General features: G+C 47.9%; 1 protein-coding gene across 2 annotated transcripts in view; it reads left to right on the top strand.

Annotated features, from left to right (window-relative positions):
• The first annotated feature begins 10,387 nt into the window (after window positions 1-10,387).
• The window catches only part of LOC144157765 (thiopurine S-methyltransferase-like), a 35,033-nt gene continuing 19,720 nt past the window's right edge, over window positions 10,388-25,700 (top strand). The window contains exons 1-4 of one of the 2 annotated variants that reach the window (XM_077688530.1): window positions 10,388-10,522; window positions 16,651-16,743; window positions 19,641-19,770; window positions 21,795-21,847. In XM_077688530.1, coding sequence (XP_077544656.1) covers window positions 10,428-10,522; window positions 16,651-16,743; window positions 19,641-19,770; window positions 21,795-21,847 — 371 coding nt within the window. In that variant the 5' untranslated portion in view covers window positions 10,388-10,427. The remainder of the gene's footprint in view (window positions 10,523-16,650; window positions 16,744-19,640; window positions 19,771-21,794; window positions 21,848-25,700) is intronic. The other variant, XM_077688532.1, reaches the window with a different exon arrangement.

The raw sequence follows: 25,700 nt of genomic DNA on the forward strand, positions 1-25,700 counted from the left end.
CAAAGGGGCACAAACAGTCCTCGCTTCTTATAGTTCGCATATATCTGCTTCTGATGACTTCCTTAAACGCCACACGTGCCAGGACTGTATGCCGGGAAAGGCACGCACTGTTCGCCATTCTTCCTTTTTTGTTTCGCGATAGCTGGAAACTTTGTTCCCCTTGAGGTATATGAAGTGAACGCCCTTGATCTTCTCAGACAACACAGTTACCATGTCTTTTGCCGTCTGAATCGCATTTCTTAGTGGTTCTCTTACGTTGCAAAGTGTCGCCTGGTGTTGGACGATTCCCCCAACTCCGTCGCAGGCATTCTTTCCGTGCCCTGTTGCGGAGAATATTCATTGCGTTTCAGGCACATCGCTCTTTCGCAACTCATGAAGCTGGTACCTGTTTTTTAAAGTGACTGGCAGCTCCGTCACTCACATAAGTCACCTTGGAGTACAGTGGCAGATTGTCGTCTACCCACACCCTGTTTTTTTCTAAACCCAAGCAGGCATGCGGACAGTCATGGCAGACATCATCGCTTGCAACCACAAAACTATGACAAAAGAGACTGAGTAACAAGCTAAATATATAGAAAAAGAATAATAAAATCAGAATACTTAAAGGAATAATAAAAAGTGATGAAATGAAGATTAAAATGCGACTGTAGTCAAATAGCGGGGAGGCAGCGCAAGGCACCCTCCCAGTGTGACAGAACTGAAAACTTGTAACCGTTCGAACGCATGCAGCACCTTTTCTTCCAGTCCCCTCTTTCGCTCTTTCTGTCAGCCAAGTCCCCGCCGCCGCATACGGTTGAAAAAGCCCAGAAAATACTCGACTCAAACACAAAAATGAAGATCCCACATGTGTCGTCCCGGACCCCACCGGGCTCAAGGGCATTTGCCTTCCTGTTTGGTCGCTAATTCGGTAACTGAATCAGTGTGTCCGGAGAAGGACCGAAGAGGGGCGCGCTACCTGGAGACGTTACCCGCGCCAGGGTCGTGTGTGGCCGATGTCCGTTTTTAATACTTGCCATGTGTGCTGCCGACCGGACGGGCTTCCGTTGAACCTTTGATTTCAGGCGAACGAAAGTTACGTCCGGGCGAGTTAAAAAACAAGACTGCGTGCACCTTGTCAAATAGCTGATCTTATGAACCAAATATACCGCATCACGGCAGCAGTGCGGACAAAAAAAGAGCGTTGATAACGTAAGACAAACAGTGACCGTGGTTGGAGAAATCTAGAGGAAGCTATAAAAATAGACCCGAAGACCTTCAAATTGCGAGTTTTACCACCATACATTGCAGCGCTTTCGCCACCGCATAACTGTATCCGCGCTGTGCTTAGAATGACGCACGATATTTCTATGGCTCACACAAGTGCGTTTAGAGGAAAATATCCGTGGAAAGCTTCATCAAACTCTAAGAAGCGTATTTTTTTAAATGCGCGTGAATCTGGAGAGTCTCCGTTTTTTCTTCGAAGAGTACACGTTTAGCGGTGCGCAGATTGTTTATTTTCTATCCAAAATTCGCATAAAAATTTCATTTTCACTTCTGAATTCTCTGTAATGCTACATATAAGTAATAGTTTGCCTTTGGTACAAAAACAATTATCAAATGTCTGCACATTCACTGGAAGTTGCTCACTGTTTCATGTCTCAGGATCTTGTGAAGACCTGGCCAACCAGGCTTTTTTCTCGCGCTGTAGGCGCGTCAGGAACAAAATGATGCAACATGTTTTTAATGATCATTGAAGTACATGTAGAGGTGAACATCTGGGGAGAATTTCAGCAAAATCGAAGAAGTGTTTTTTTTTTTAATAAGCCTCTGAACTCGGAGTGTTTTAGTTTTTTCGTCACACTTGTGCGCCATTTACTTTTTAACCGTAGTGTGCACAGAGACGATATTTACGGCCCTTATTTTTGCTTGCCAGGAACAGCCCTCACTCAAATTTGAACGCTCTAGCTCCATTACTTACGATAATACTGGCCCGCAAAGTACACAACAAAATGCGGTCTGAGCAAGATTTGGAAATTTATTAAAAAAAATATATGTTTTTCTAGCCGACGATATTTCGGGCACGCAATGTACACCAGGCGTAGATTAAACATAAAAATTACCATTCTCGCCTGAACAGTATATTTCTTGGTAGACGCCGCTAAATTTGGCCGCGGCGCATGTGCAGGTAGCGGCCGGGGTCCCCGCGGGTGGGTTTCAAATTTTTTTTCAGCCGGCCAAAATTTTTTCCGCCGAAAATATTTGTGAATCCGCACATTACATACATGCGGGAATGAGGTAAAAAAATTTCAAGGAAATTGAAGAGGTCGACCAGCCATGCTTTGTTCGATCTTATCTGAAATGACCCACCAAAGAAATGCCGCCAAAGTTTTCGCAGCAGCTGGAAGCTATGCGCACCGCGGTTGTGAAGCTCAAGCTTCCGCGGACGCAACTGCAGATTCCGGACTACTTCGGCGTGCCGAACCCGTGATGCGCTCTTCGGAGTAAGGAATAAAGTCTTGTTTTCGACGGCCTGCTATCTAAAATATTTATTCATTGGTGCAAATAGCGAATTCAAGCACGGAGCTACAGAAGGTACGCCCGCGATGACTTTTTTACGGCAGTCCAGATACAACGATCACCGGTTATAACGATCATATTTTTAGGTTTTCTCGATATCGTTATAAGTGGACTGCACTGTAATATATACTGGAAAGAAATCTGGCGCCATTGTGTAGGCAAGCCACGCCGCTTCAGCGAGCGTTCCGTCATGTACGGGGCAGGCACGTTCCACTTGTCCTTGGTGTGGCTCATGATTGAACAGGCTGAAAAGTTGGCTCTGGCTGCAAACAAGCAACAATACTGTTGCAGAAGGTTCACCAAATTTGTTTTATTATTATAAAATTGAATCTCCAGAAGGATTAATTTCTCAGTGATTATGTAGAAGCTTCATGCACGATGAACAAGAAAAAATGTTACCCTTTTTTGTTGCTTTGGCTTCGAAACAAAAAAGGAGCCATATTGCTAGCTAAGCCAAATAGGCGGAACGTCGCTAGCGGCAATGGCGCCGCCCACAGCGGCCCGCGACTGCAGCGACAGATTTCCCTCTAGTGTATATTAGTATGACACTCTACGGTACCGGGCAGGCACGCACCACTTGACCTTGGCATGGCTTATAAACAGGCTGGGAAGTTGCCTCGGGCTTCAAAAAAGCAACAATATAACCGTAGAAGATTATTCGTATTTGTTTTGTTATTATAAAACAGAATCACCAAAAGATTTATTTGTCAAGAATTATTTACAAACATTACACAGGATGAAGAAAAAGGAAAAGTTACATTCGCTGTTCCTTTTGGCTTCAAGAGCAAAAAGTAGTCATGGGGGTAGCCAAGTCAAGTAGGCGAGGAACGTTGCCTGCAGCTATGGCGGCGCCCACGACGAAACATGACTGAAGTGACAGATTTTCCTCTGGTATGAAACTCTATGATGCTCGGGTCCGAGAGTCTGTGTTGCCATGGCGACGTCGTGCCCTGGGCGCGTATTCCCAAACCATATCCCGTAGGGGCCCAGGCCGACCACACCCCCTAAGCAGGGGCGCAGCCAATGAGGTTAAAAAATTGCAATTTTTTAACCTCCTTGGACGCAACACCGTGACGTCTCTACCTATATGTGCGCGACTTCATGCGAAGTGGATTTTTTCTTTTTTCCCCCTCCCCTCGTTTCGGCTGCTTTGCGGGTGGCCGATGGTTTCGCTCCGCGGGCAACTTGTGTTGTACTATTTATATTTTTATTCCTGCTATTTCTTGTTTATACATTTGTATAATTTTTTTCGTGTGCGTGGCTTACAGTTGAGGCACGAACTGTGACACAATGCTGGCGAATTAAAAGGCCAGACACTACAGAAATATATATATGTGGTAGCTAAAAATGCGTCGCAGGAAACAGACACAAACTGCTCATCTATACCCATCAGTGGATCTCTAAAAGTGACAATTTTTTGCCGCTATTTGGACTCCGAGATCACTATCGTAAAAATAGTGCGCCAAGGAGATAACTTTTTTACTTAGTTTTATCTCTGCTGCGACTACCGGAATTCAAGCTCACGGGCAACTACTCATTAGTCCCAGCGAAAAGAATATACGTATCTGAGTGAGTGTAACACTGCATTAAATGAGAGGCCATGGGGCCCTGGGGGAGCAAGGATGAGGAGAAAAGGGGAAGGTCACAACTCGCACAATGAACACAGTTGCAGTCTTGGGGTCCTAATCGCAAAATGAACACATTAAAGTCAGTCAGTGGCAGCAAAACGCACAGTTCACACTTAAATGTACAGTTCACACTGTGGACAATGCGGTTCACACTGAAAACAGTGCACGCTGCAGACAGTTCACATTGTATACCGAACGGGAAAGTCGGCCAGGCTGCTACACCAATTTGTAGAGTCTGTTTTCAAGGGCGTACTCGGTAATTGCTTCTAGTGCGGTGGGATCGTCACGGACCCGACTAACATGTTCCTGTTAAGTCGCAGGGGCGGGACCTAGAGTTAAAAGCTGGTGGCGATTACGGTCGAATAATGGACAGAGCCAAATTAAGTGGTAACGATTTGGTGTGCCTTCCCGATTACACGGCGTGGGGGGGCATCAGTGCCATTCGGATCCTGCTGGAGCTGTCTATTTATAAATAACGTATCTTATGCAGCAAAATCTCTGTGCGCATGAAGCAAAAATTGTTAAAAATAACTAATCGACATCGGCAACAGCGTGAGTGGTAGCACGCATGATCACTGATATCAAACTCGGCCTGGTGGCTTCAGTGAAGCGACTGTGGTCAATAGCCCTGTACAGAAGAGATATATCAAACTTCTCGAGTACTTCAGTTGCTGTACAATCCAACTATTACTTAGCCCTTGGTTGGTATATATTTTCGATATTGTTTCCCTAAATTGTTATGACCAGCAGTGTAAATTATGCAGAATTCATGACCGAGTGTAAAACGTGTACGTTTGAGCTGGTGTCTTTCTTATCAATGTATCACCGTTGCAAGAACGATTCACACCTTCCATTGCTGTTAACAAAATGTCAATGTTTTCCTTAGTGGCACTGTTCCTGATAAAGAATAATGCAATGAAGTTAATGTTAACGAAATTCAATGTAATAGTGCTTATGAAAGTGCCAAAATGTAGCAGCTCATGCAGCTGTAATATTTCTCAAGAGTAGGACAGTTTGTAAATGTCATCATCATCATCACCAGCCTGTCTACGGCCACTGCAGGGCAAAGGCCTCTCCCATTATTCTCCAATCACCTCTGTCATGTGCCAACTGTGATCAATTTATCCCCGCAAACTTCTTGATCTCATCTGCCCATCTAACTTTCTGCCGCCCCCTGCAGCGCTTGCCTTCTCTAGGGATCCACTCTGTTACCCTTAATGACCAGCGGTTATCTTGCCTTCGCATTACATGCCCTGCCCACGTCCATTTCTTCTTCTTAATTTCTACTAATATGTCTTTAACACCAGTTTGCTCCCTGACCCACTCCGCTCTCTTCTTGTCCCTTAATGTTACACCTATCATTTTCCGCTCCATTGCCCGCTGAGTCGTTCTCAATTTAAGTTGAACCCTCTTAGTGAGCCTCCAAGTTTCTGCCCCGTAGGTGAGTACCGGTAAGATGCAGCTGTCATACACTTTCTTCTTCAACGACAATGGTAGGCTGCTATTCATTATCTGAGAATGTCTGCCATATGCACCCCACCCCATTCTGATCCTTCTAATTATCTCTGCCTCATGGTTGGGATCTGGGGTCACAACTTGACCTAAGTATATATATTCGCTTACCACTTCCACTGCCTCGCCATCTATCTCAAACTGCTGTGCTGTCCCAAGGTTATTGATCATTACTTTAGTTTTCTGCATATTAATTTTCAGGCCCACGGTTCTACTCTGTTCGCCCAGTGCGGAAAGCATGCTTTGCAATTCGTCCCCCGAGTTACTTAGCAAGGCAACGTCATCAGCAAATCTGAGGTTACTGAGGTATTCTCCATTAACCCTTACTCCCACCTGTTCCCAATCCAACGTTCTACTTCTTGTAAGCATGCTGTGAATAACATTGGAGAGATTGTGTCTCCTTGTCTGACACCCTTCCTTATAGGTATTTTACTGCTCTCCTTATGGAGGATGATGGTAGCTGTACACCCATTATAGATATCCTCTAGTATTCTTACATAATGCTCATCTACCCCCTGATTCCGTAATGCCTGAATGACTGCTAGGGTTTCGACCGAGTCAAATGCTTTCTCATAATCTAATCCTTACCTGCAGCACCGAATCGTGTTTTGAGCTGTGTATATAGTGAAAGAGCACCCAACTCAATTGTATAAACTTGTGTGTGCTGTAGAATGAGCTTTCAATGAGGGTGTTTGCTTTCCGGACCGTGTGTAATTGCCACATGCGCGTGAAAGCGTCCATCCGCGCGCGCGCACTTCGAGCACCGAGTCGAGCGCTTATTTAGGAACACGATCGGAGGTCAGCGTCAACTTGCAGGTTCCCAAGAAGAGCGCGGAGAGATCAAGGGCTCAGGTACAGAAAGGTTAGCTTCTACCACATGTGCGTCAGCTTCCCCAGCGCCGCAGGCCAGCCCCGCCCACGGAGCGAAACCATCGGCCGCCTGCCAAGCAGTCGAAACGAGGGGAGGGGGAAAAAAGAAGAAATCCACCTCGCATGAAGTCGCGCCCATATAGGTAGAGACGTCACGGTGCTGCGTCCAAGGAGGTTAAAAAATTGCAATTTTTTAAATCTCTTTGGCTGTGCCCCTGCTTAGGGGGTGTGGTCGGCCTGGGCCCTTACGGGATATGGTTTGGGAATACGCCGCCGGGCAGCCCCAGCCCCGCCGTGACCACAGCTCAACCATGTCCTCCGCCCCGTACCCCATCCCGTGAGACGCCGACGAAGACCTGCAGAGAACCGCCGTGACGAGACAAGCCGCAAATGTCGTATGCCTAGCCCTTTCGTCCAACGTGGCTCCTACAACCGCCGATGCTGTCACGTATGAAGACATCGCTGCTGCGGGGCCAGCATCCCCAAGAACATCATCGGCATCCGTGGCGGCGAGCGATTATTCCGTGTACATTTTCATCGCATTCCTAATACACATCACAAGTTCATCCTGACGCGGCTTCGACCGGGACGGTCTCCCTTGGCCTGGGGGTCATGTGACGAACTCACATATAGGCGGACAATTCGCCACGGGTCATGACCCAATTAGGACTGCGACGATGACGACGACAACGAAGTTGCTGGTGCGGGCTCTCCAATGGAAGCCATGTAAATACTGTACATAGATCATTCTACCTTTTAATACATCGCTTCATTTTCAACATGGTTCGAGTCATTCGCTCTGCCGCCACGTGACGATTTGTTCAAGCTCAAACTCGTACTTGGTATATGTAAAAAGACAATTGTACTTTCAGAGGACGACATACTGATGTGTGTATTTCTCAAAATTTGTATGTTTATATATGCAGGGGTGAGACAGCTCAAACAGATTTGGGAGCAGTTTTCAGAGCAGCAAAATTTCGATTTTGGTGCAGAAGAATCTTGATTTGAAGCAGTTAGGGGCATTTATTACATCGTCTTGTGAGCCTGAAAAATCATTATTTCAGCAATTTGAAGGGTCAAGTGCACATTTCAATCAGTTTTGAATACACAGAACACTCAAACAGCCTTACCTGAAACAGTTTTTAAGAGTATCACAAAGTACTAACTGCACTACCTTTTTCCTAATTGGTAATATTGTGTTGCGCCTGCACGCAACACTGACAACAAAACTGCCGTTAACATTAGATTGTTTTAGCAGTCCGTCTGTTCTGTTGCTTACTTTGTTACCCGGTTGACCGGACCGGTCTGCGCCTGCGCGCACGGAAGGGCGAGGAGGCGCGGGCAACTAATCCCCCTACGGCTACGAATGCCCAAGCGCCCAGACGAGTCCCGGTGAGCACGGCAACTACGTACACGACGGAACAGACGGACTGCTAAACTCTTGTCAAATTTAAGGGCTCCGCAATTGTGGCGTTTTTTTTCTGTTTTAATGCTAAAATTATTATTTTTGTAATCCCAGGCTGTGTTGTACGAACGACTGTAGTCACGGCAACAGTTGAGCAGCTTCGAGCTAACGGTCGCATAGCCCAACCAGCCTACCCGTTTCAGTCCCCGGGGCGCAGGTTCACCCTATGGTAATTTGAGTAGCGCTAATGTTTAGCCACCTAGAGTTTGGCATTAAATTTCACTTTGCATACATCAAGTGTTATAGTCGCGTTCTATGGCAACCGTGTAGTCCTGCAGCTATTGGGCGCTGCCTGAACAGGTCGCAGCGCCGCAGCACAGCCCGCAATTTTCGTATGGACCGTTCCATCCCCGAGGCTCGCAATCACGCATCGAAGCACAGCAACACCTCAACATTTTACAACAGCACAACAAGCCAAAAAATTCACTTCACGAACCTGATTATAGACGCGCGCACCGCGTTTCGCACTCAAGGACCAACCACGCCGAAGTCGTAGGCCCCACATTTAAATGAACTTTTTTTCGAGCCGCCCAACTTCCCGTAACCTGGCACCAATCTCAAACCATATCCTTGCGTTAACGTCACTGTTCAGATCCACAACAGATAGAATGAATAGACTGGAACTCAGCTGATAGCGTAAAATAAACCAGGGAAAATATCGGTGATACGCACTGAGCACGTTGGTAGTAGCCAGATCAGGCGGCGGCCATGTTTGTTGACACAGCGATGCCTAATTGAGAAGGTCGTTTCTGCGAACCCGGACGGAAAGCGAATCGAGTTTTAGAAGCTATCGCTTGCTTCGTTTCAGTCTTTCTATTTCTGCCATTTCTGTGTTTGCGATTGACCGACAATAAAAGCAGTGACCGGGATATGCGGGAGGCTTTTGTCCCCGCCGAAACTGACATGAGCATCAAAATCCGTGCCGTTGAGGCTCTTCTGGAGCAGTATGGCGCAATTTTCGTCATTTTCGTGCTTTTGGAGCAGCTTGGCGCAGGAAAATGGAATTGTATCAGAAAGGCGCAATATGCGCAGCTGTCTCACCCCTCTATATGGAATAAACTTAGTTTCCTCCCATCCACTTAAGCAAGACACAAGGTAGGCTTTGGGGGGTGGGCGGGGGAGGGGCGAGTGCAATATAGGGCCGCGGCCGGCAACCAAACCTTCGAGATATGGCAACTTGGAGCACTGAGCACGTAAAAGCGCACACTGCCGATGACCACCGGTAAGATGCAGCTACTACAAAGGTGACTACCGCTAAGATGCAGCCGTCATACACTTTCTGCTTCAGGGGCAATGGTAGGCTGCCATGTATTATCTGAGAATGCCGGTCGAATGCCCTCCACCCATCTTTTAGGGCCCTTTAAAAAGATAAACCAGGTCACGCCAGTGCGTAATACATATCTCATTGAGAGTGCGAAGCGTGAGAAGCCGACCGTGCTCATAATGACTCACTGTTGTGGAACGATGAAATATGGTTCTAGTGAAGCGATTCTGAATCCTTTGTAGTCGAAGCGGCGACGAAGGGTTTAATTAAACAAGAGTGAGCGATTGGGTAAGCGAGCAAGCGAGCCAACGATTCATTGAGTGGCTGCGTGAGTGAGTGAGTGAGTGAGTGAGTGAGTGAGTGAGTGAGTGAGTGAGTGAGTGAGTGAGTGAGTGAGTGAGTGAGTGAGTGAGTTGCCAGCAAACGGGCGGACATAGCCGTGCGAGGTGTTAAGGAAATTGCTCCGCCGCCCGAGCGGCACCATTTCTACGTTATTCGCAGCCAATCATTAACGGTTGAAACAGGGCGCAAAAAACCAGGACAGAAAGAAGAGGACAACAACACGAGCGCTCGAACACGAACAACATCAGCGCTCGTGTTGTCGTCCTCTTCTTTCTGTCCTGGTTTTTTGCGCGCTGTTTCACCACTATGAATCTGTACCAACTGGCCCAGTTCGCGACACTTTTGAATCATTAAGGGTTAGAGAGGACAGTGTCCTTCAAAAAGTTTTGGAAAAGGGATAAGATGTACCTCCTAGCGATCCGGTGTCCTTTTGGAAATAGTATGCCCCCAAGGGCGAATAAACCCACGGTCGCTGTTCACAAAAAATGGTTTTCAGGAAAACTGGCTGAAAGTGAAACACACGTGCAGAGAAGGACGACGCGTTTCCGTACCCATTTTTCCTCTCTGGAAGCCGGTCTGGCAGGCATCAGCAGCCACATCAAGGCTTCCGGACCAGTTTCGGAGAGGCGGGCGCGCGCTGTGTTCCGTACACGTGTTCTGACTTTGAAAAGCGTACGCAGGTACCGGATGCACACAGCTGGCTGGCAAGCAGGTGCATTTAAAACTCATACAAATAGTCTGTTTGCACACAGTTTGAAGTCGCTCCGAGCAGGAGGCACTACAAGCAATCATGTCACGCCCGCACGAGAAATGCAGCCAGGAATATTGGCGAGAACTATGGACGACAGAGGGAGCCGATATCTGGCAACAAGAAGGTGTTTATAAGTAAGTTGACGCCGCGTTTATGGGCAATTACGTAAATGCCCTCCATACGAAATGTTTGTTGCCGTCTAACGGCCTAAACCTCAGGTAATTATTTATGTCTCCGAAAACAGTGACTCACACAAATTCTTTGCCGAGCGTTAAAAGTATGTATTCTTCGGTGACACCACAGTAGCCTATTTTGTTGCGACGTGGTTGATGCTCTGTTTTTCAGTAGACACGTCCTGCCGAACAGCGTGGATGTTAGGTACCTAGCAGGTCAGGTCTAATCCACGCCGGATAGAGTAATGTGGTTCTACCGTCCGCAGGAAAGTGTATATGTCATCGTAGACAATCCATGTTTTTGTTGTATTTGAGTGAACCAAGTCGGTTTTAATGCGAAACGTTTTCAAGCATGTAACAGCGATACAACACGTGTTCCAAACATTTTCGCAGCGCTACTAAGTAAGTAGCGTCGATGCCGGAAATTTCCCATTCTAAGCAAGCAGGGGGTATGCAAGTCATATTGTAGCGTAGATAGTAGGACAATCCGCCTTCGTGGGTATGTACAAAAATCCTGTGCCATGGCCTCGTGCTAGAGTAAGTCAGCCATCTTGGATGAGACGCCGTCCGAACACCCTTGCTGCCTGGCTTTAACTAGTTAAAGGAGCCATGAAGACAAAATACAAGTTTGTGTTATTCGAAAGATTTCGTGTTTGTAGTGCCCCCGCGCGTGTTCGAATGCAAACGCTGCTTTATTCACTGAGAAATTAGTCAATTTATGTTAAAATTTTGATTTTCCCGCTAAATTGTGGGTTTTCGTAGCTGCAATGACATCACAGACCGCTCTGCAGCCTAGGATCCCTTGATTCGCGCGTCCGCCGTAGAGGGTAGAGACACGTACACGCTGGGGCCGCCATTTTGGATCGCTCGCTCGCCGCCGAAGCAAGTCATTGTATCAAAATCACGCTAAAAGTATCGCCGCAACGCCGTTAACTGGCAAAGTTTGAATCAACCGATCTGTTTCGCGTTGCTGGGTCGCGTGGGAAACGAAACGAACAAAGCGCTGAGCACGTTGACCCAATCGCAGCGGCATGGGACCGTTCAAAGGGTGTCTCCACCCTGTACGGCAATGTTGGTAACGAGGTATTCGCGCGTTTGTTTACGTTACTGAACCTAGGTGGCACCACCATACCCTGGCGTGTCGTTTTCTGCCTTTTTTTCGTTCTGGGAGAAAATCGTTTCGTGAAACATACTGCTCGCTCGACAAATATGTTCACGTAAGACACCGTCGCGTCAATCAATCGACCAGTGTCGCCTGAGACAACCCTAAAGCCCCGCAGTCCTGTGCAGCTAAACAAGAATAGTGCGCGCAGCACCAACAGCAGCAGCACGCAGCGGTACTTCTATGTTTACATGTGCTTTCGTAACTTACACTTACCACCATTCTTACGGCTTTAAAAAGAATGTGCCCTAAATTTAAGGCGAATAGCTCGTTAGGCAGGCTTATACTCTGCCTAATTTTCGTTTGCTTTTGCCGCCCTCCGCCAATCGCAGAGCTGTCTCGTGTGACATCATAGGTTCTGTTGCGGGAAATGAGCTAGTGGGTCGCATGGTCATTCCATTTTTTCCTAATTATGTGGCTTATTCGACCGAAGTTTACGTTAAAAGTGGTGTCAGTATGATTCTAACGAGGCAATCTTTTGTATGAACCAAACTTGTGTTTTCTCTTCATGGCTCCTTTAAGGGCTACGTCCAAGAAAAGCGTGCATCGCCATGTTATCTACATATCTACGCAGTCTACACCTGGGTGTACTAGAATGCAAGACTATTTCACGTTAAAATCTAGCAACGCGGATGCAGGCAAACTTTACGTTCAAAACGGGCACGGTGGATGCAGGCACATTTTACTATCAAACCGGACAGGATAGATGCAGGCAAATTTTACACAAACGGGGCAGGGTGTATGCAGGCAAATTTTACCTTCAAACTGGTCAGGGTGGAGCAGTGAAGGGGTGGTGATAAAGTATTGTGGACAGGACACGAGAAAAAGGGGCAATTTGACATAAGTGACGACGTGGGTGGAGGGAGTGGATAGTGAGAGGAACAAGGAGCAGGAGAGCAGGGAAATAAAAGTCGGGAAATGGGGAGGTAGCGGATAAGGATTCACTACGTCATCGGAAATCCGTCGCACATTTCTCGCTCTAAAACTATTTTCTCCCTAACGAAAATTCCCCTACTGAAAAACGGGCTACCTCGGCCGAGTTAGAAGACTATGCCCGCCGGGGCTGCTCGGAATGCTAGGCTACTATGATGCGTGATTCTCCCACCACCCCGCAAGAATGAGCGTGGGACGGAATATACGGGAACGGAGAGCCGCCCACGAACGAAAAGAACGGGGCGGCGTTCTGAAGTAGCATTACTGCGTCAACGAACAGCGGAACACTTCACCAACAATCCCTTCAGAAGACCTTGTAGTGGTCGTGACAGGCTCTCCTTTTTCCCCAGCGTCTACTAGAACCGTGATTCATGGTCTCTTTACCACCAGAGAGTGTTCCACATTACAGTGCCCTAAAATCAAAATGTACTTAAGGTACCTCTACCTTATTTGGTCCGCAAAACGATTCAGCGTTTTTGGTCCCACCTTGTCGGGGATAACTGGTGAGGAATTCGAGGGACAATAGCCATCTCTTGTGGAGAAAGTAAGTCAGAACAATTGATGTTTCGTAATTTATGAGGGATCCTCAGGTTCTAACAGCACGGATCAGGCAGCGGGGTGCTACCCTATGCCTTCATATATGTTCTAAGTATCTAGGACAAATTCGTAAAATCAGCACATAAAAATAAGCAAACCACAAAAATTCCTAGTTCTTTTTTGAACGCTGCAAGAGTACGCGAAATACTGCAGAGATGGTTCGGGAAATCTGAACCAAGAAGCCTTCCTTAGAGGACAATCAATCGCAGAAATCGTGCAGGTGGAAAAACAGAAAAAACCTCCCCTTAAGGGGTGAATAGTTGCCTGTATGTGATCGGCATTTTATTTTTGGAGGGTCGTATGGTATTGGTGATATGACTTATTGTTGGGGTACATGTTATGGTGTACGAGGGGCTCAACGTAGTGACGACTGAGTGGCTGTCACGTAGGACGGGGATGCTGGAAGTTGCGGTGTGAGTTAACATGCTTTCGCATATAGTACACAGAGCTGCTTCAATAGTCGCCCGAAAATGTGAAGTTTAAATTTCTCATTGGCGGGAGTAACTATGACTGTATTGTTACTACGTCATTCGTTGCTACAACCCCTCACGTCTCTTCGGAGTCTTTCGGCCGGAGGCAATTGCACACCCCTGTGACCCATGCGGGGGCTGATTTCGTGGGTGTTGGTGCCATACCCCTGGGGGATGTGGTATCCCCCTGTAACCCTACGTCGGGGGAGGGCGGGTGACGACTGACCGTTAATCCGCGCGGAAGCAGGGATACCAAACAGATTTACCCAATGGCCGGGAGCAGTAACGCGCTCCTGTAATCCAGCGTGGGAGGAGGCCGGGGTGTCAAAGTTGCCTGTAACTACGTCACTCGACGGTACGCACTTGGTGTCTCATCGAGTTCTCTTTTGATCGAGACACGGGCCGGAGGCTGCACACCTCTGTACCCATGCGGGGGCCTAAAGGGCGCTGGTCCATTTCGCTGGGGGAGCTGGCATGCCCCTGTAACCCTGCTTCTGGGGAGCGCGAGTGTCGAGTTACGGAGGGTGGTAGAACTGGCCCTCCTGGGGGGCCCCAACCTCCACGAGGTTCCCGCTGGGAAACGGCGGAACTGCCGAAAGGGGGTGAAGTCGGCTAATAGGGGTCACCCACTGGCTGCGCGGCTTTGGACGGCAGTCGCAGGGTGGAAAGAAAGGTATCGATCCTTAAGCAGCCCGGGCAATTACCGCGGGTCTGCACACCCCCCTGCCGGGAGAGACGGGCGGTTTCGCTTTTCCGTCTCTCCGTCACACCGCGAGAGGAGACTGGTTGTATCTCTGCGAGTGGGTTGGTGGGCTGCTTCGGCGCCCCCCCCCCCTGCGATCCACGGGTGAACCCTGCAAGTCGGTCGCGGGTCTTGCGGACCAATCACCCCGGGGGACCTTATCACCCCTCGGACCGATCACCCGCATGACCTTTGGGATGAGGCCTTCTTGTTCAAGCCCGTGCGCCTGATGCGTGAGGAGAGCTTAACCCGCAGGTGGGACTTTGGGATGCCCGGAGGGACTATGCCCCTCTCCGGGCGGTCCGTTGCCCTGCGTCTCTCGGTTGCCCTCGGGCCGGTGGACGATGTGCAGACTGCCCGTCTCAATGACGAAACGTGCCTCGGACCGTTGAGGCGGATGACCACTTTCCTTGGTGATATGACATATTGTTGGGGTACATGTTATGGTGTACGAGGGGCTCAACGTAGTGACGACTGAGTGGCTGTCACGTAGGATGGGGATGCTGGAAGTTGCGGTGTGAATTAACATGCTTTCGCATATAGTACACAGAGCTGCTTCACTAGTCGCCCGAAAATGTGAAGTTTAAATTTCTCATTTGATCATTGTTAAGCTTGTGGTATAGTGTAGAAGATGTGTGTCCACAGTACCTTTTGTCATGCAATTATTTTAACCAAGAGAAAATAAGGAATATTCGTGATGCTGGCACACCTGCTTGTGCCCTTCTGTGTATACTTAGCAGAGCAGTTTTTTTCATAGTGGCGGAACAGTACTTGTGATGCCTAATCTTTTGCAGCACTTCTCGGGGGTTTTTCGACGTGGACGCAACCGTTAGCATAGTATGCGCAATAGGCGATGGCATGCGCCATTATTTATACATACAGAAGAGCTAAATTGTCGGTACCATTTTAACAAACCCTGCTGTTCACGATGGGCCCGAGGACATCTCTATTTGTTGGTACATGGTGTTACCGGTCTACATTCCACCATTCTGCATTCCTTTCACATGCATTTGAATCTCCTGTCTGTTACGTCCACTGTTTAGCAGTTCATACGACACTCTATGATTCTCTGGATTCAAACGATCTTGGATGACCAGTGCTACCTTCCCGGTGTTCCTCCTGCAACGCGATGTCGATGCGACTTCAATGCACCTAGCGTCACTAAATAAAGTCTTCTAGAGTATCGGCACTCTTTTCTCTCATTGGTATGTGCCGCCAGGATTTTCATTGGTCGGTCGGCACCACGTGATATTTGTTTACATATGGGCGCCGCCATTGTGTTTCTGGGCGTCTCTCCCACCTCTCCTCTCTTTGCTGCGCGGACGCTAGATCGGGCGGTCACACTCTGCCCGCCACAATCGGCGGCGGTTTCGTTGGGAGAGATGGCAACACTGCAAGCCAGAAACAAAAAGGCCAGAAATGGCCAAATGGCCAGAAACGAGTACTGTTAGGCGTATCTTATATAGTGACGCTAAATGCGCCCATAGTGCGCTAAATGCGCTAAATGCCCCCATTCCTTGTACGACTGTTCCGCCTGCGGCATACCACTCGACCGCACTCTGCGTCCGTTTCATGTTTGTTTTTGGGCGTCGAAGTGTGCTCACATCGATCGGGGTGTGAGGCTTTACGGCTGATGCCTGATACGGCTGATACGACCGTGAGTTAGTACCCGACAGTCAAACGGCTCACTCCCTCACCGGTGACGGTGAGGAGTAGCTTAGGGACTTCCAACGTCCGTGCGCGTCCATCCGTACGCACACCACAATCAAGCGAAAATCAAGCGAAATTAGATTTGAGCCGTGAGTTGCGGTTTCACTTAGGGAATAATCAAGGTGCAACTCACAGCTCAAATCGAATGACCGTCGGGGCGCAAATCGGATGTCACTCGGGGCGCAACTTGGGTGTCATTTCGAGCCCTCGTACTCCGCACCCTCCCCATCATCCACGGAGTGGAGATGCTGCCATTTTTTTCCTTACCACGTATCTTTTTCCCGATCACGTCTTCTTTCACACCACAATGTGTGTGAATGGTGAATGGTGTAACAAGAAAACGATTAGCTTTGACAAATTTTGCATCAAAAGGACCCATTGTTGCGTACCGTAACAGGTTTGGAATAACGGCACAATTTGCTATTAGTTTCGTTACAGTGTGTTTCTTCATGTATTTCTTTTACACTTTATGCAGGCCTCTGCTCAAACACAAGGACTTAATTCTTGCCGGAAGAAAGGAGGCGCGTGTGTTCATTCCACTTTGCGGAAAAGCACACGAACTGAAGTGGTGAGTAGCACATGTTTTGCAACATCCCATGCAGGTAGGTCAATGACAATCCTGCCTATATTTTTTTTACAGCTGATTGTCAACCAAAATTGTCAATGTCGCTAATTGCGCGCTACTTCTCTTACACGTCTCTATTTATTTTTGTTTTGTACTTTTTTTCCTTTCCGGATTGATGATTGCGATACTAGGTAACGTTTGAAGCGGATGCCCTTGAGACGCACACGTGCCCTCGTGATTTTGCTTAGGTTTTTTTTGTGCGCAAGCATTTTGGCGCCCGCCACAGTGGTTCAGCGGCGGTGATGGCGACGGCGACGGCGACGGCGGTGTAATTGAGCTAGCGAAGGCAGAAAGAAAACGGCGGTGGAAAGTGCAGGGAAAGGGTGAGGGAAGGGTAGTATGCTGAGCCTGCACGAGACGCTGGTTGAAGCGTCGGACAAAGGTGGGGGGCGGAGGACAGCACCCGCTGCAATGGCGTAATCTCTCTCACTGTCTCCCCCTCCCAACGCTACTCCTCCCTCCGTGGCTCATGCCAGCCATCTGACATTTCCGCGGGAGGTTCAAACACGACGTGCAACAACACGCTCGCCGGCGGGGGCAACGCGCTGCGACATAACAGCACAGGCGCGCGCGCCACCGTGCGTTCACTGGTCACGCGATCTCTTTTCGAGACGCGGCAGATATTCGCCGAGACCGAGAAGACCGCAGCTCGCTCTGAGCACAAATTTCGCATTCGGGAGTATATTAGTTGGCAGTGCATCTTTTGTTTCCATTTTGACGTCGCGACTTGCGCGCATGTGTCCACCGTCATCAAATTCTCTCTCTTTGACTGCAACGGCTATGCACGAATTTTGGATTTTGAACCTTTACCTCGACTCAGGTTTTATGGGAGAAAGCTTTGTGTATTAACCATCTTTCTCTATGAAAGGAAGGACGGATGTAGAAGGAAGGCAGGAAAGGTAACCTGGCCAGATCGTAATTTGCTATCCTGCACGTGGGAATGGGAAAATAGGCAAAAAAAAGAGAGGAGAGAATGAATAAAAGTTGGAGTAGGCGGATATTCCCAGCACTGAAGCACTAAATGTTTAAGTTCAGTAATTGCCACTGGAGGCTTTTAGTCTAAAGTCTGGTATTTAACTTTGTGGCCCGTGGAAAGCGTAACAGTTCCTGAGTAGCCTTCTGAGCGGACGACAGAGAAGACCAGTGACACAGAATGGCCGCCGAGAGTCCAGGTTCCTCAAGTGCTGACGACCTTCTTTTTTTCAAGGGAGTAGCTACTCGCATAAAACGTGGCGTATAGTCTCCGGCGTGCCACATGTTTCTCAGTCCGCACTTGTTACCATTCCTATTAATGAGTAAGCATATGTACATACAACTCCCAGCTAGCGACTGCAAAGAAGAGTTTCGTCAGATCATGGGAGGCTTAGTGCAAGGGGACGTTGCAGGTGCAGGTCAAGGGCACCAATACGTGCAGATGTGAGTTGTTCTGTAGACTACTCCGAGATTGTTTTTTCCCGGGCAAGTATGCGAAGTGCCCTAGCTACGTCCGTTCTAGACAATAGAATGTGTACAGTCATCGCTGTTTGATGCTCCAACCGGGCAGCAGTGTCCGCAGTTTCGTTGCCGACAATCCCGCAGTGACTGGAAAGCCACTGCAGGGTGGCATCATGACCCGCCTGGGCAGCATGGTCGTACAACATTCTTATTTTTGTCAGTAGCTGTTCGTGAGGTCTCCGGCACAGGGCTGACTGGAGTGACAGAAGTGCAGAATTCGAATCACAGAAGATAGCTGATCTCCAGCATGAACTTTGCTCGATGGTGTGAAGAGCTCTACGGATGGCCGTATGTTCTGGAGCCGTGGAGGTTGTAGGATTGGTTATCTTGAATTCACTGGGCAGTGACATACTGAAAAACACCAAGCCCCTTAAGAAAGGGGATTTGTGTTTTCTAGTGAACCATTTCTGGACCTTCAAAAGAACTCTGCAAGGACACGTATCTTAACTGAGGAGAAATAGAGGGAGAGGATCCTCGAAGTAGCAGGAATATTATCCGGAAAGAGACTCCTTTCTTAACTGCGCCAATTTGCATAGATATAGAATGCTCAAAGAGCCGGAGTTCTATGGGTTCACTGTGCTCCTAAAACTCATATGAGACTTTGCAGCGCGCTGTTTGGCGGTAAGATTTAAGCAACACTTGAAAGTATCCTGATTATGCATAAATAAGTTAAACTGTGTCTTTTTTAAAGCTTTCAAGTTGTGAGCTGCCATTGTTTTCGTTTATTAGTTGCGTGGCAGACTAAAAACAAATCAGCTATAGCATTACCATGAAGAGATGGCAGTACCTCATATCTAGCCGCGATATGCATTCAAATTGTTAACTTAAATTGCTCACGATAACGATGTTGCTATTTGAGCTATGGCAAATGTTAAAGGGCTCTGCAACACTTACTATTAGCACTTGTACTCTTTATATTGCGTCTGGAAGCCGTACGAAAGCTATAGTTATCGACAGCAAGGAGCGGCAGTGTGTTATTTGCTCCTCACAGCAGACGCGCCTTCGGTTTCTGATTTGTTTCTGTTGCTTTCTTTTTAAAGTGGCTATCGAATGCCTTCATTAGTGCAACTGAAGCAAAGTCAGCCAGTAGCCGCGACACCGCCGTAATGACGTAATTCCGGTGGTTCAAGAACGCTAGGACCGGGAAAGAGAGAAGAGCAATTTGAGCCAGTTTTTAAGGTATCTGATGGGTGTAGAGGAGTTTTTATCTCAGGTACTTTGCAACAACCTAGACCAAGTACTGATGTGATGTTTTGATGCGCGCTGCAAGCGTTAGATTTACAAAAAAGTTGAGAAAGTCTTGGAAGGTCCCCTTAATTGCCGACTATGATCTCTGCTACGAGCAGGTTTCTTGACCTGGGTCACACCGTGGTTGGCGTAGAGTTTGTCGAGGAGTGCATGCGGGCCTATTTCTCGGAGAACAGCCTCCAGATGGAAGAGACCACGTGTCCGGTCACCAAATGCAAGATCTTACAGGTAACAGTTGCGTGGATGTAGCAGTTTTTTTTTTTGCTTTGTCGCTTCACTAAAGAATTCCTTATCTGGCTCATTGTGGCTGTTAACAAATGAGGCCTTGTGACAGTCACCTTATGTACCAAGCTTAAATAGTTTCCACCTTGTAGAATTACTTCGTAATGAGCGAGTTCCATCACGTTCGCTGAAAATGTCACCTTGAACAGAAAAAATCCGCATGGTAGAGAAAAACACGGACACGGAGGGCATTGTGTCTGTGTTTTGTTTTCAACCGTGGATGGCGTTTACGTTCAAGCTGAAATTTCCAGCCACCGTGAAGCCTGTAAGGTCCCTTTCTCTTTATCTTCATTAGCGAGTGCACAAGCGCGTTTGTGTGTGGTTGATCATTTTAATTATTCTTCTAAATTTGTGTGTAGCAAGAAATTTTGTAAGTTATCGTGCATTTGGGCCCAAATTCACACATTGACAATTCTGGCCCGTCTGTTTTAGAGCATAAGCTATGATCATGGTTTTCAATAATTGTATGCCAACCAGTACCCTATCGACACCTTTCTAAACAGTGATGAAGTGCAGCGCTGCTTGATGACCAGTAAAAACTTCACCATCACTTCCTAAGCAAAGGCGAGAGAAGCGCGAAAGCCTTTTCATACCAAAACTGCGTCCAAAGTGCGCCAAAATCGTCACTAAAAGTGCGTCCAGCCTTCGCTGGAAGTGCATCCAAATGGTCGTCTAAACATCAAACACCCAATTCGCAAACGAAGACCGAACACAGGCGATGATTTTTCGAGCACTATGTAAACGAATCTACGAACGAGGTAAATGTATAGAGATACGCAGTTTATGAGAAAAAGGTATACTGTGTTTCATTTCGGTGTGTTTTGCTTTGTTTAGAACCGTTAATTTTTCGTAATTTTCAAGTAACCGTTCTGGCACAATGGAAGCTCGGTTCCACGCACACGCCATGTGTCCAGGGATCTTAACAGCTTTTCGTTCAACCAACCGGTCTATCAGGAAAGGCATTCGTTTTTGTAGCGTAAGCTACACTGGCCGAGGTTGGGCAGTTTCGCGTGGGCCGTGAAGGGCCGTACTGCGCAAGCGCGAAGGGCATGAGATTAGATAGGATTGGATTTGGATTAGGTTGAATTGGCTTGGCTTGGCTTTGTCTGGATTTGAATTGAATTAAATTGGATTGTATTGGAAATCCAATTAAATTGTAGTACGGGTGGGTAGAGAATTGGGTCTCCAGATTCGCCAGTCTGCGCATTAAAGAGAAGTGACGTCAAAGCCGCGGCAGACGCACTGGCGCCCGCGCGTGCCCAGCTGTCGGCTCCGTTGCGCAGTAGCCAAGTCTGTCACTGCGCCGGAGCTGCTTTATAGCCGTTTTGCGTGGCTCCTGGATTGCCGTGCTTCTCATGCGCGAGGAGCAGTGACAGGACTGAACTGGATTGGGTTGGATTGGATTGGAAATCGTTTTAGCAGCAGTAAGCATGATAATCAGCTAATCCTAGAAAACCAGGAAACATAAGAATATACAGCTGAACATTAGCTGACGCTACGTATATCCTGGCATAGCCGAGCTAAGCCACTGCTAATTTTGACAGCACGCCATTCGTAACACTCAGAATGTTTCCCCGTATAAAATACTTTCATCATGAAGCGAACGGCCCCAATATAACCATTAAGGATGTTGCGTTATACGAGTACTGCCCTACATGTGGAGAACACTTGAACGATTTTAGAATTGGTGCACAGTCGTCATTCCACAAACAAATAAACCTTCCATTCGGTGCCTGACCTAGAGCAAAAAATGTCATACGGGACTGTATCGTGCATTCTAGACTGGTTCCTCTCTTCGTTATCTTTCCCCGCGAAAAAGAAACGCAGCTGGGACACCAGTAAATTTCCTTTTCTGACTGTGTGCAGGTATCAATGTAGCAGGCGCAAATATCCCCGGCCTTTAAAGCCTGAAGGCTTCATAATTAGTGGAAATTAATATTCTGCCAATTTTCTCATTCTCCTCTACTCAGACTCCTGACAAGCGACTGCGAATATTTATCTGCAGCATCTTCGATTTCCGAAGGTAAGGAACCCCGTCTGGTCGACCCATTCCTCGTCTTGCTGCTTTCTCCATCTCCCTATAACGCAACCTTTCGTACTAGAAAAAGAGAGGGAAAGTGAACTTCGTAAACTTACTGAGAGAAAGTGAACTTACGGAAAGTGAACTTATTGGGAGCATCAAAATGTAGGGACTCCTTCTGCAATGGCCCTTTGCACCGGCCGAAGCGGGGAGTCCTGACCGGAGCTGCAAAGCTCCTTCTCTTACTGCTCATGGCAGGGGTGCGGGAATCTAGGAATTTCGAAACACTCCTGCAACATATTGTGCAGGGTGCCGTGGCAGCGCTAAATTTGCAGAGAAGGAAGTACTGCGTAAGATAAAGGAATTGCATTTTGTCCAAATGAGGAAAAGTATTTGTATAGAGGAGCCGTAGGCAGTGTTCCCTTCTCTTGGTCAGGGATGCATGGGTAGGAGGACAGGTTATATGATTTTAATGCTTTGTTATTTCTGGGTAGGTAAGCAAAGCATAAGCACTCTCTAACCAAGGTCCTCGGGTTGCTTGGCGGCATATATCTCGCGCGATTTCATGTGCGGCCGTGTTGACCTGGAGGATCGAGTGGGGTGGTGTACAAACATTACTTTTCCTTCGGGTGGCTGCTCCAGCAGGATGTCCAGAGCTTCCTTGGAAATTCTACCAGAAAGTTTTGACAAGCCTGTTGCGAGCCCGTAATAACGGTCTTCACATTTGTCTGGAAGACGACCCGCGCAATGAACGTATCATGAGCCTGCGTATTGGTTGTGAAGGGCAAGGTTGTAATGTGCTTTCCGGTTGAACTGGCTCTTGGCATACTTCGCGGGGTCAATGTAAACAGTGCGATCCAGGTAGCTTGTCGAGAGTGCACATTCTAGCCTCTACCCTCATCGCGTTGTGAGCAAGGTCCGCCTTCCCTGTTATAGGGGCATTGCGGATGCTTGCTCATTATGCGAAGGTACGCCTCGTAGTTGCTGTTATGTTTCTTCGGGAGATTCCATGCCCAGTCCCTTAAGGGGACTCTTCGCGCAGGGCGTCGTGCGCATTGGTGTACGCTGGCTGGCGAGGCAGCAAGCTCGGCGGCAGTGTTATGGAGGTCCAATTCCAGAAGACTGTTGACCGAGATATTCATGGGGAACCTTAGAGCATCCTTCTAGACTTTCCCGATCACAGTGTCGAGACTGGCCAAGTCACCATTGCTTAAGGTAGGTTAGAGAATTGCGTGGGTAAAGCCCGAAAGTACAAAAGGCCCAACCAGGTAAAGGGTGTTCGCCTCATTGATTACCATTTAGTTATTCGTCAGAGCATACCGGTAATTCGCCCCATCGTGTGACCGCCGGTTAAAGAGAGTGTTGTTTCAGCACCCCTCCTGGAAAATAATACCGAGGATCTTGATGTGGAGAGATGGAAAGATACCACAGCTGTTTATGGTGGTATGAATGCCGGGTTCTTGGATATTCTTTCTTTTTTGTCTCACATAAGAAGTCCCGACTTCTGCGGTGTCCAGGATAGCCCGCACTTCCTGGCGTAGTCACTCCACGGCACCAGCAGCCAGTTGAAGACGGCAGTGCGTCTCACCTACCGAGCCCTTTCCGGTACACATTATGATGTCATCGGCATATATATTAGTCTTTGCCCACATTTCTGGCTATCGAGCACTCTGTAACATGCACATTTGAAGGTACTGGGGGAAAACTCTTAAGACACACTCAACACAAAATATGAAGAACGAGCAACCAGTTTGCGTTCACGAAGTTGCGTTCACCCCAAAATATGCAAAACGAGCAACCAGTTCTGCTTGTAAAGTGTTGTTTTATGTCACACTACCGGTATCTGCTACTCTGTATGTGTTACCCAGCACTACCAACTACCGTTGACACCCCGCAGTATACGCCTTAAGTTACACTGTGATATTTAACGATGTCCACCGGTACCCACAACCTAGAGAATGATGAGAGCAATGAGTATTTGAGAGCGAAAGCTCTAAATGTCACTCAATGTCAATCATCCCGTCGCAAGTTACCTTACCGCTAGCACGCAAGCTGCGTGTTTGTGAGTGTGTGCGTGTGTGTCTGTTTGTCTCTCTTTCACTCTCTTTCTCTCTCTGTGTGTGTGTGTGTGTGTCTTGCTGTTGTTGTAAACTTTATTACAAAGGAAGGCCAAAGGCCAGGGAGGGGGGTGGAAGGGAATCAGGAGGGCGGAGCACAGTCCTTATGGCGCCGTCTTCAAGGGATCTCTTGAGAAGTTGTGCAGACACTGCTAAACAGCCCGTGGTATCTTTTTGTGGCATAAATGTTCATTTTGAACAGTGTGTCGCGTGAGAGGGATGTTGGGTCGATGTAAGGTGAGGTGTCGTGGTGAGGGTGAGTGAATATACGAAAGCGAGAAAACTTGGGGCAGTGCCAGATGAGGTGGTTGGAGATTGGCTGAGATGGAATGGTGGCAGTAAGAACATCGGGGGGAGGGGGGGGGGGCATGCTGGGGATAATACCATTGTCGAATGGTCTCTGGTGCCGTACAGGTGTTGGTCAGGAACTTGTTCAAGAAGATTTCTTGTGTTCGGGTCAGGGTGGTGAAGGAGGTGAGGTGGCCTGAAGGCGTGAGTGCCTTGAGGCGTTGTTGTTTCAGTTGCCTGAACCTACGGAGCCTGATTGCGGTAGCGAGAGTGGGGTCATCGTCAGGGCATTTGGGCCTGGGGCGGGCCGAGAATGGCGGCGCCGGGGGTCCATCGGAGGCTATTGTGAGAAGGGCCTCCAGTACAGCCACGTGAACTGCTTGGTTTCTTTTTTTCTTGACCTACTTAGTTTCCCCCTTTACTTCCTTTTCTAGTGACTTGGGGATTGCAGTTACCTCCTGATAAGAACTTCTATAACCACCCGTTTTGCTTCCGGCGTTTCTGAGATTGGCGGTGAGCGCCACCACAGGCGGCGCTGCGAAGCGCGCCTCCGCCACATCGGCTTAGGGATTCTCGCGTTTGTCGTCTGCTTCACTCGGGCTCACTCTCCCTGCTGTTTCTTTGGCCTCGGTTGACATCTGATGCTTACTTTGCGTGTGCGTAACTTTTTATAATAATGATAGTCTTAAAATCACGTACACTAGCTCAAGGGGTGAGTTAAAATATAATTTTGGATACCGCGATGGAAGAAACATTGCCGGCGTCGCCCCATTTCTTGCGAAGTCGGTCCTGTGCGGAGCACGAAGAGTCGGAGCTAGGCGTCAGCTTCTGTACTAAGAAATCTTTCGAACAAGGGGAACAGCTTGCTGCTAGTAACCGACAAAAGCGAAAATACAAGACCAAAACAAATTACATGCCTTCGGGGTTGTCGGCTTTGGCAGAGGGCAGTACGATCCCCAGTAATTGTATAGATGTAAAACAGTTTTTACAACCTTGCCGAACGCTCTAAAGCATTGTATCACATCCATTTACGTTGTCATGGGATGAAAGTATGCCTACTTGCAATATGGGCTGCAACAACTGTAGGTTGAGCTCCCAATAACCCACTGTATACAAACGCGTGCTGGTTTTACACCAGGCGTCTAACTAGTATAGAGGTTTATTGAGCAAAACGAATCACGTCTATGGTAAAAGTACAGTTGCGCTATGTTTGTTCAGGAGTGGAGGGATGTTTTGCTACATTTCCCACAGCCATATCTTTCCAATGTTCACATATGCGTTAAAGGAAAACTGCACTCAAAAGGAGCATGAGGTGAGGAGCAGAAAACTTTATTTAAGAGTAAAATCAAGCTGATTAGTGGCCGGGTCCTCAGTCCTGGACAAGAGAGTAAAAGTAATCTTCTTCAATTCGTAGAACGGCATCCCGAGTAGACCAGGATTTGTTCTTTACG

This window comes from Haemaphysalis longicornis, unplaced genomic scaffold (genome assembly GCF_048455015.1).
Source record: "Haemaphysalis longicornis isolate Haplotype H1 unplaced genomic scaffold, Haemaphysalis longicornis Haplotype H1 scaffold_10, whole genome shotgun sequence".
In the NCBI taxonomy this organism is placed as follows: Eukaryota; Metazoa; Arthropoda; class Arachnida; order Ixodida; family Ixodidae; genus Haemaphysalis; species Haemaphysalis longicornis.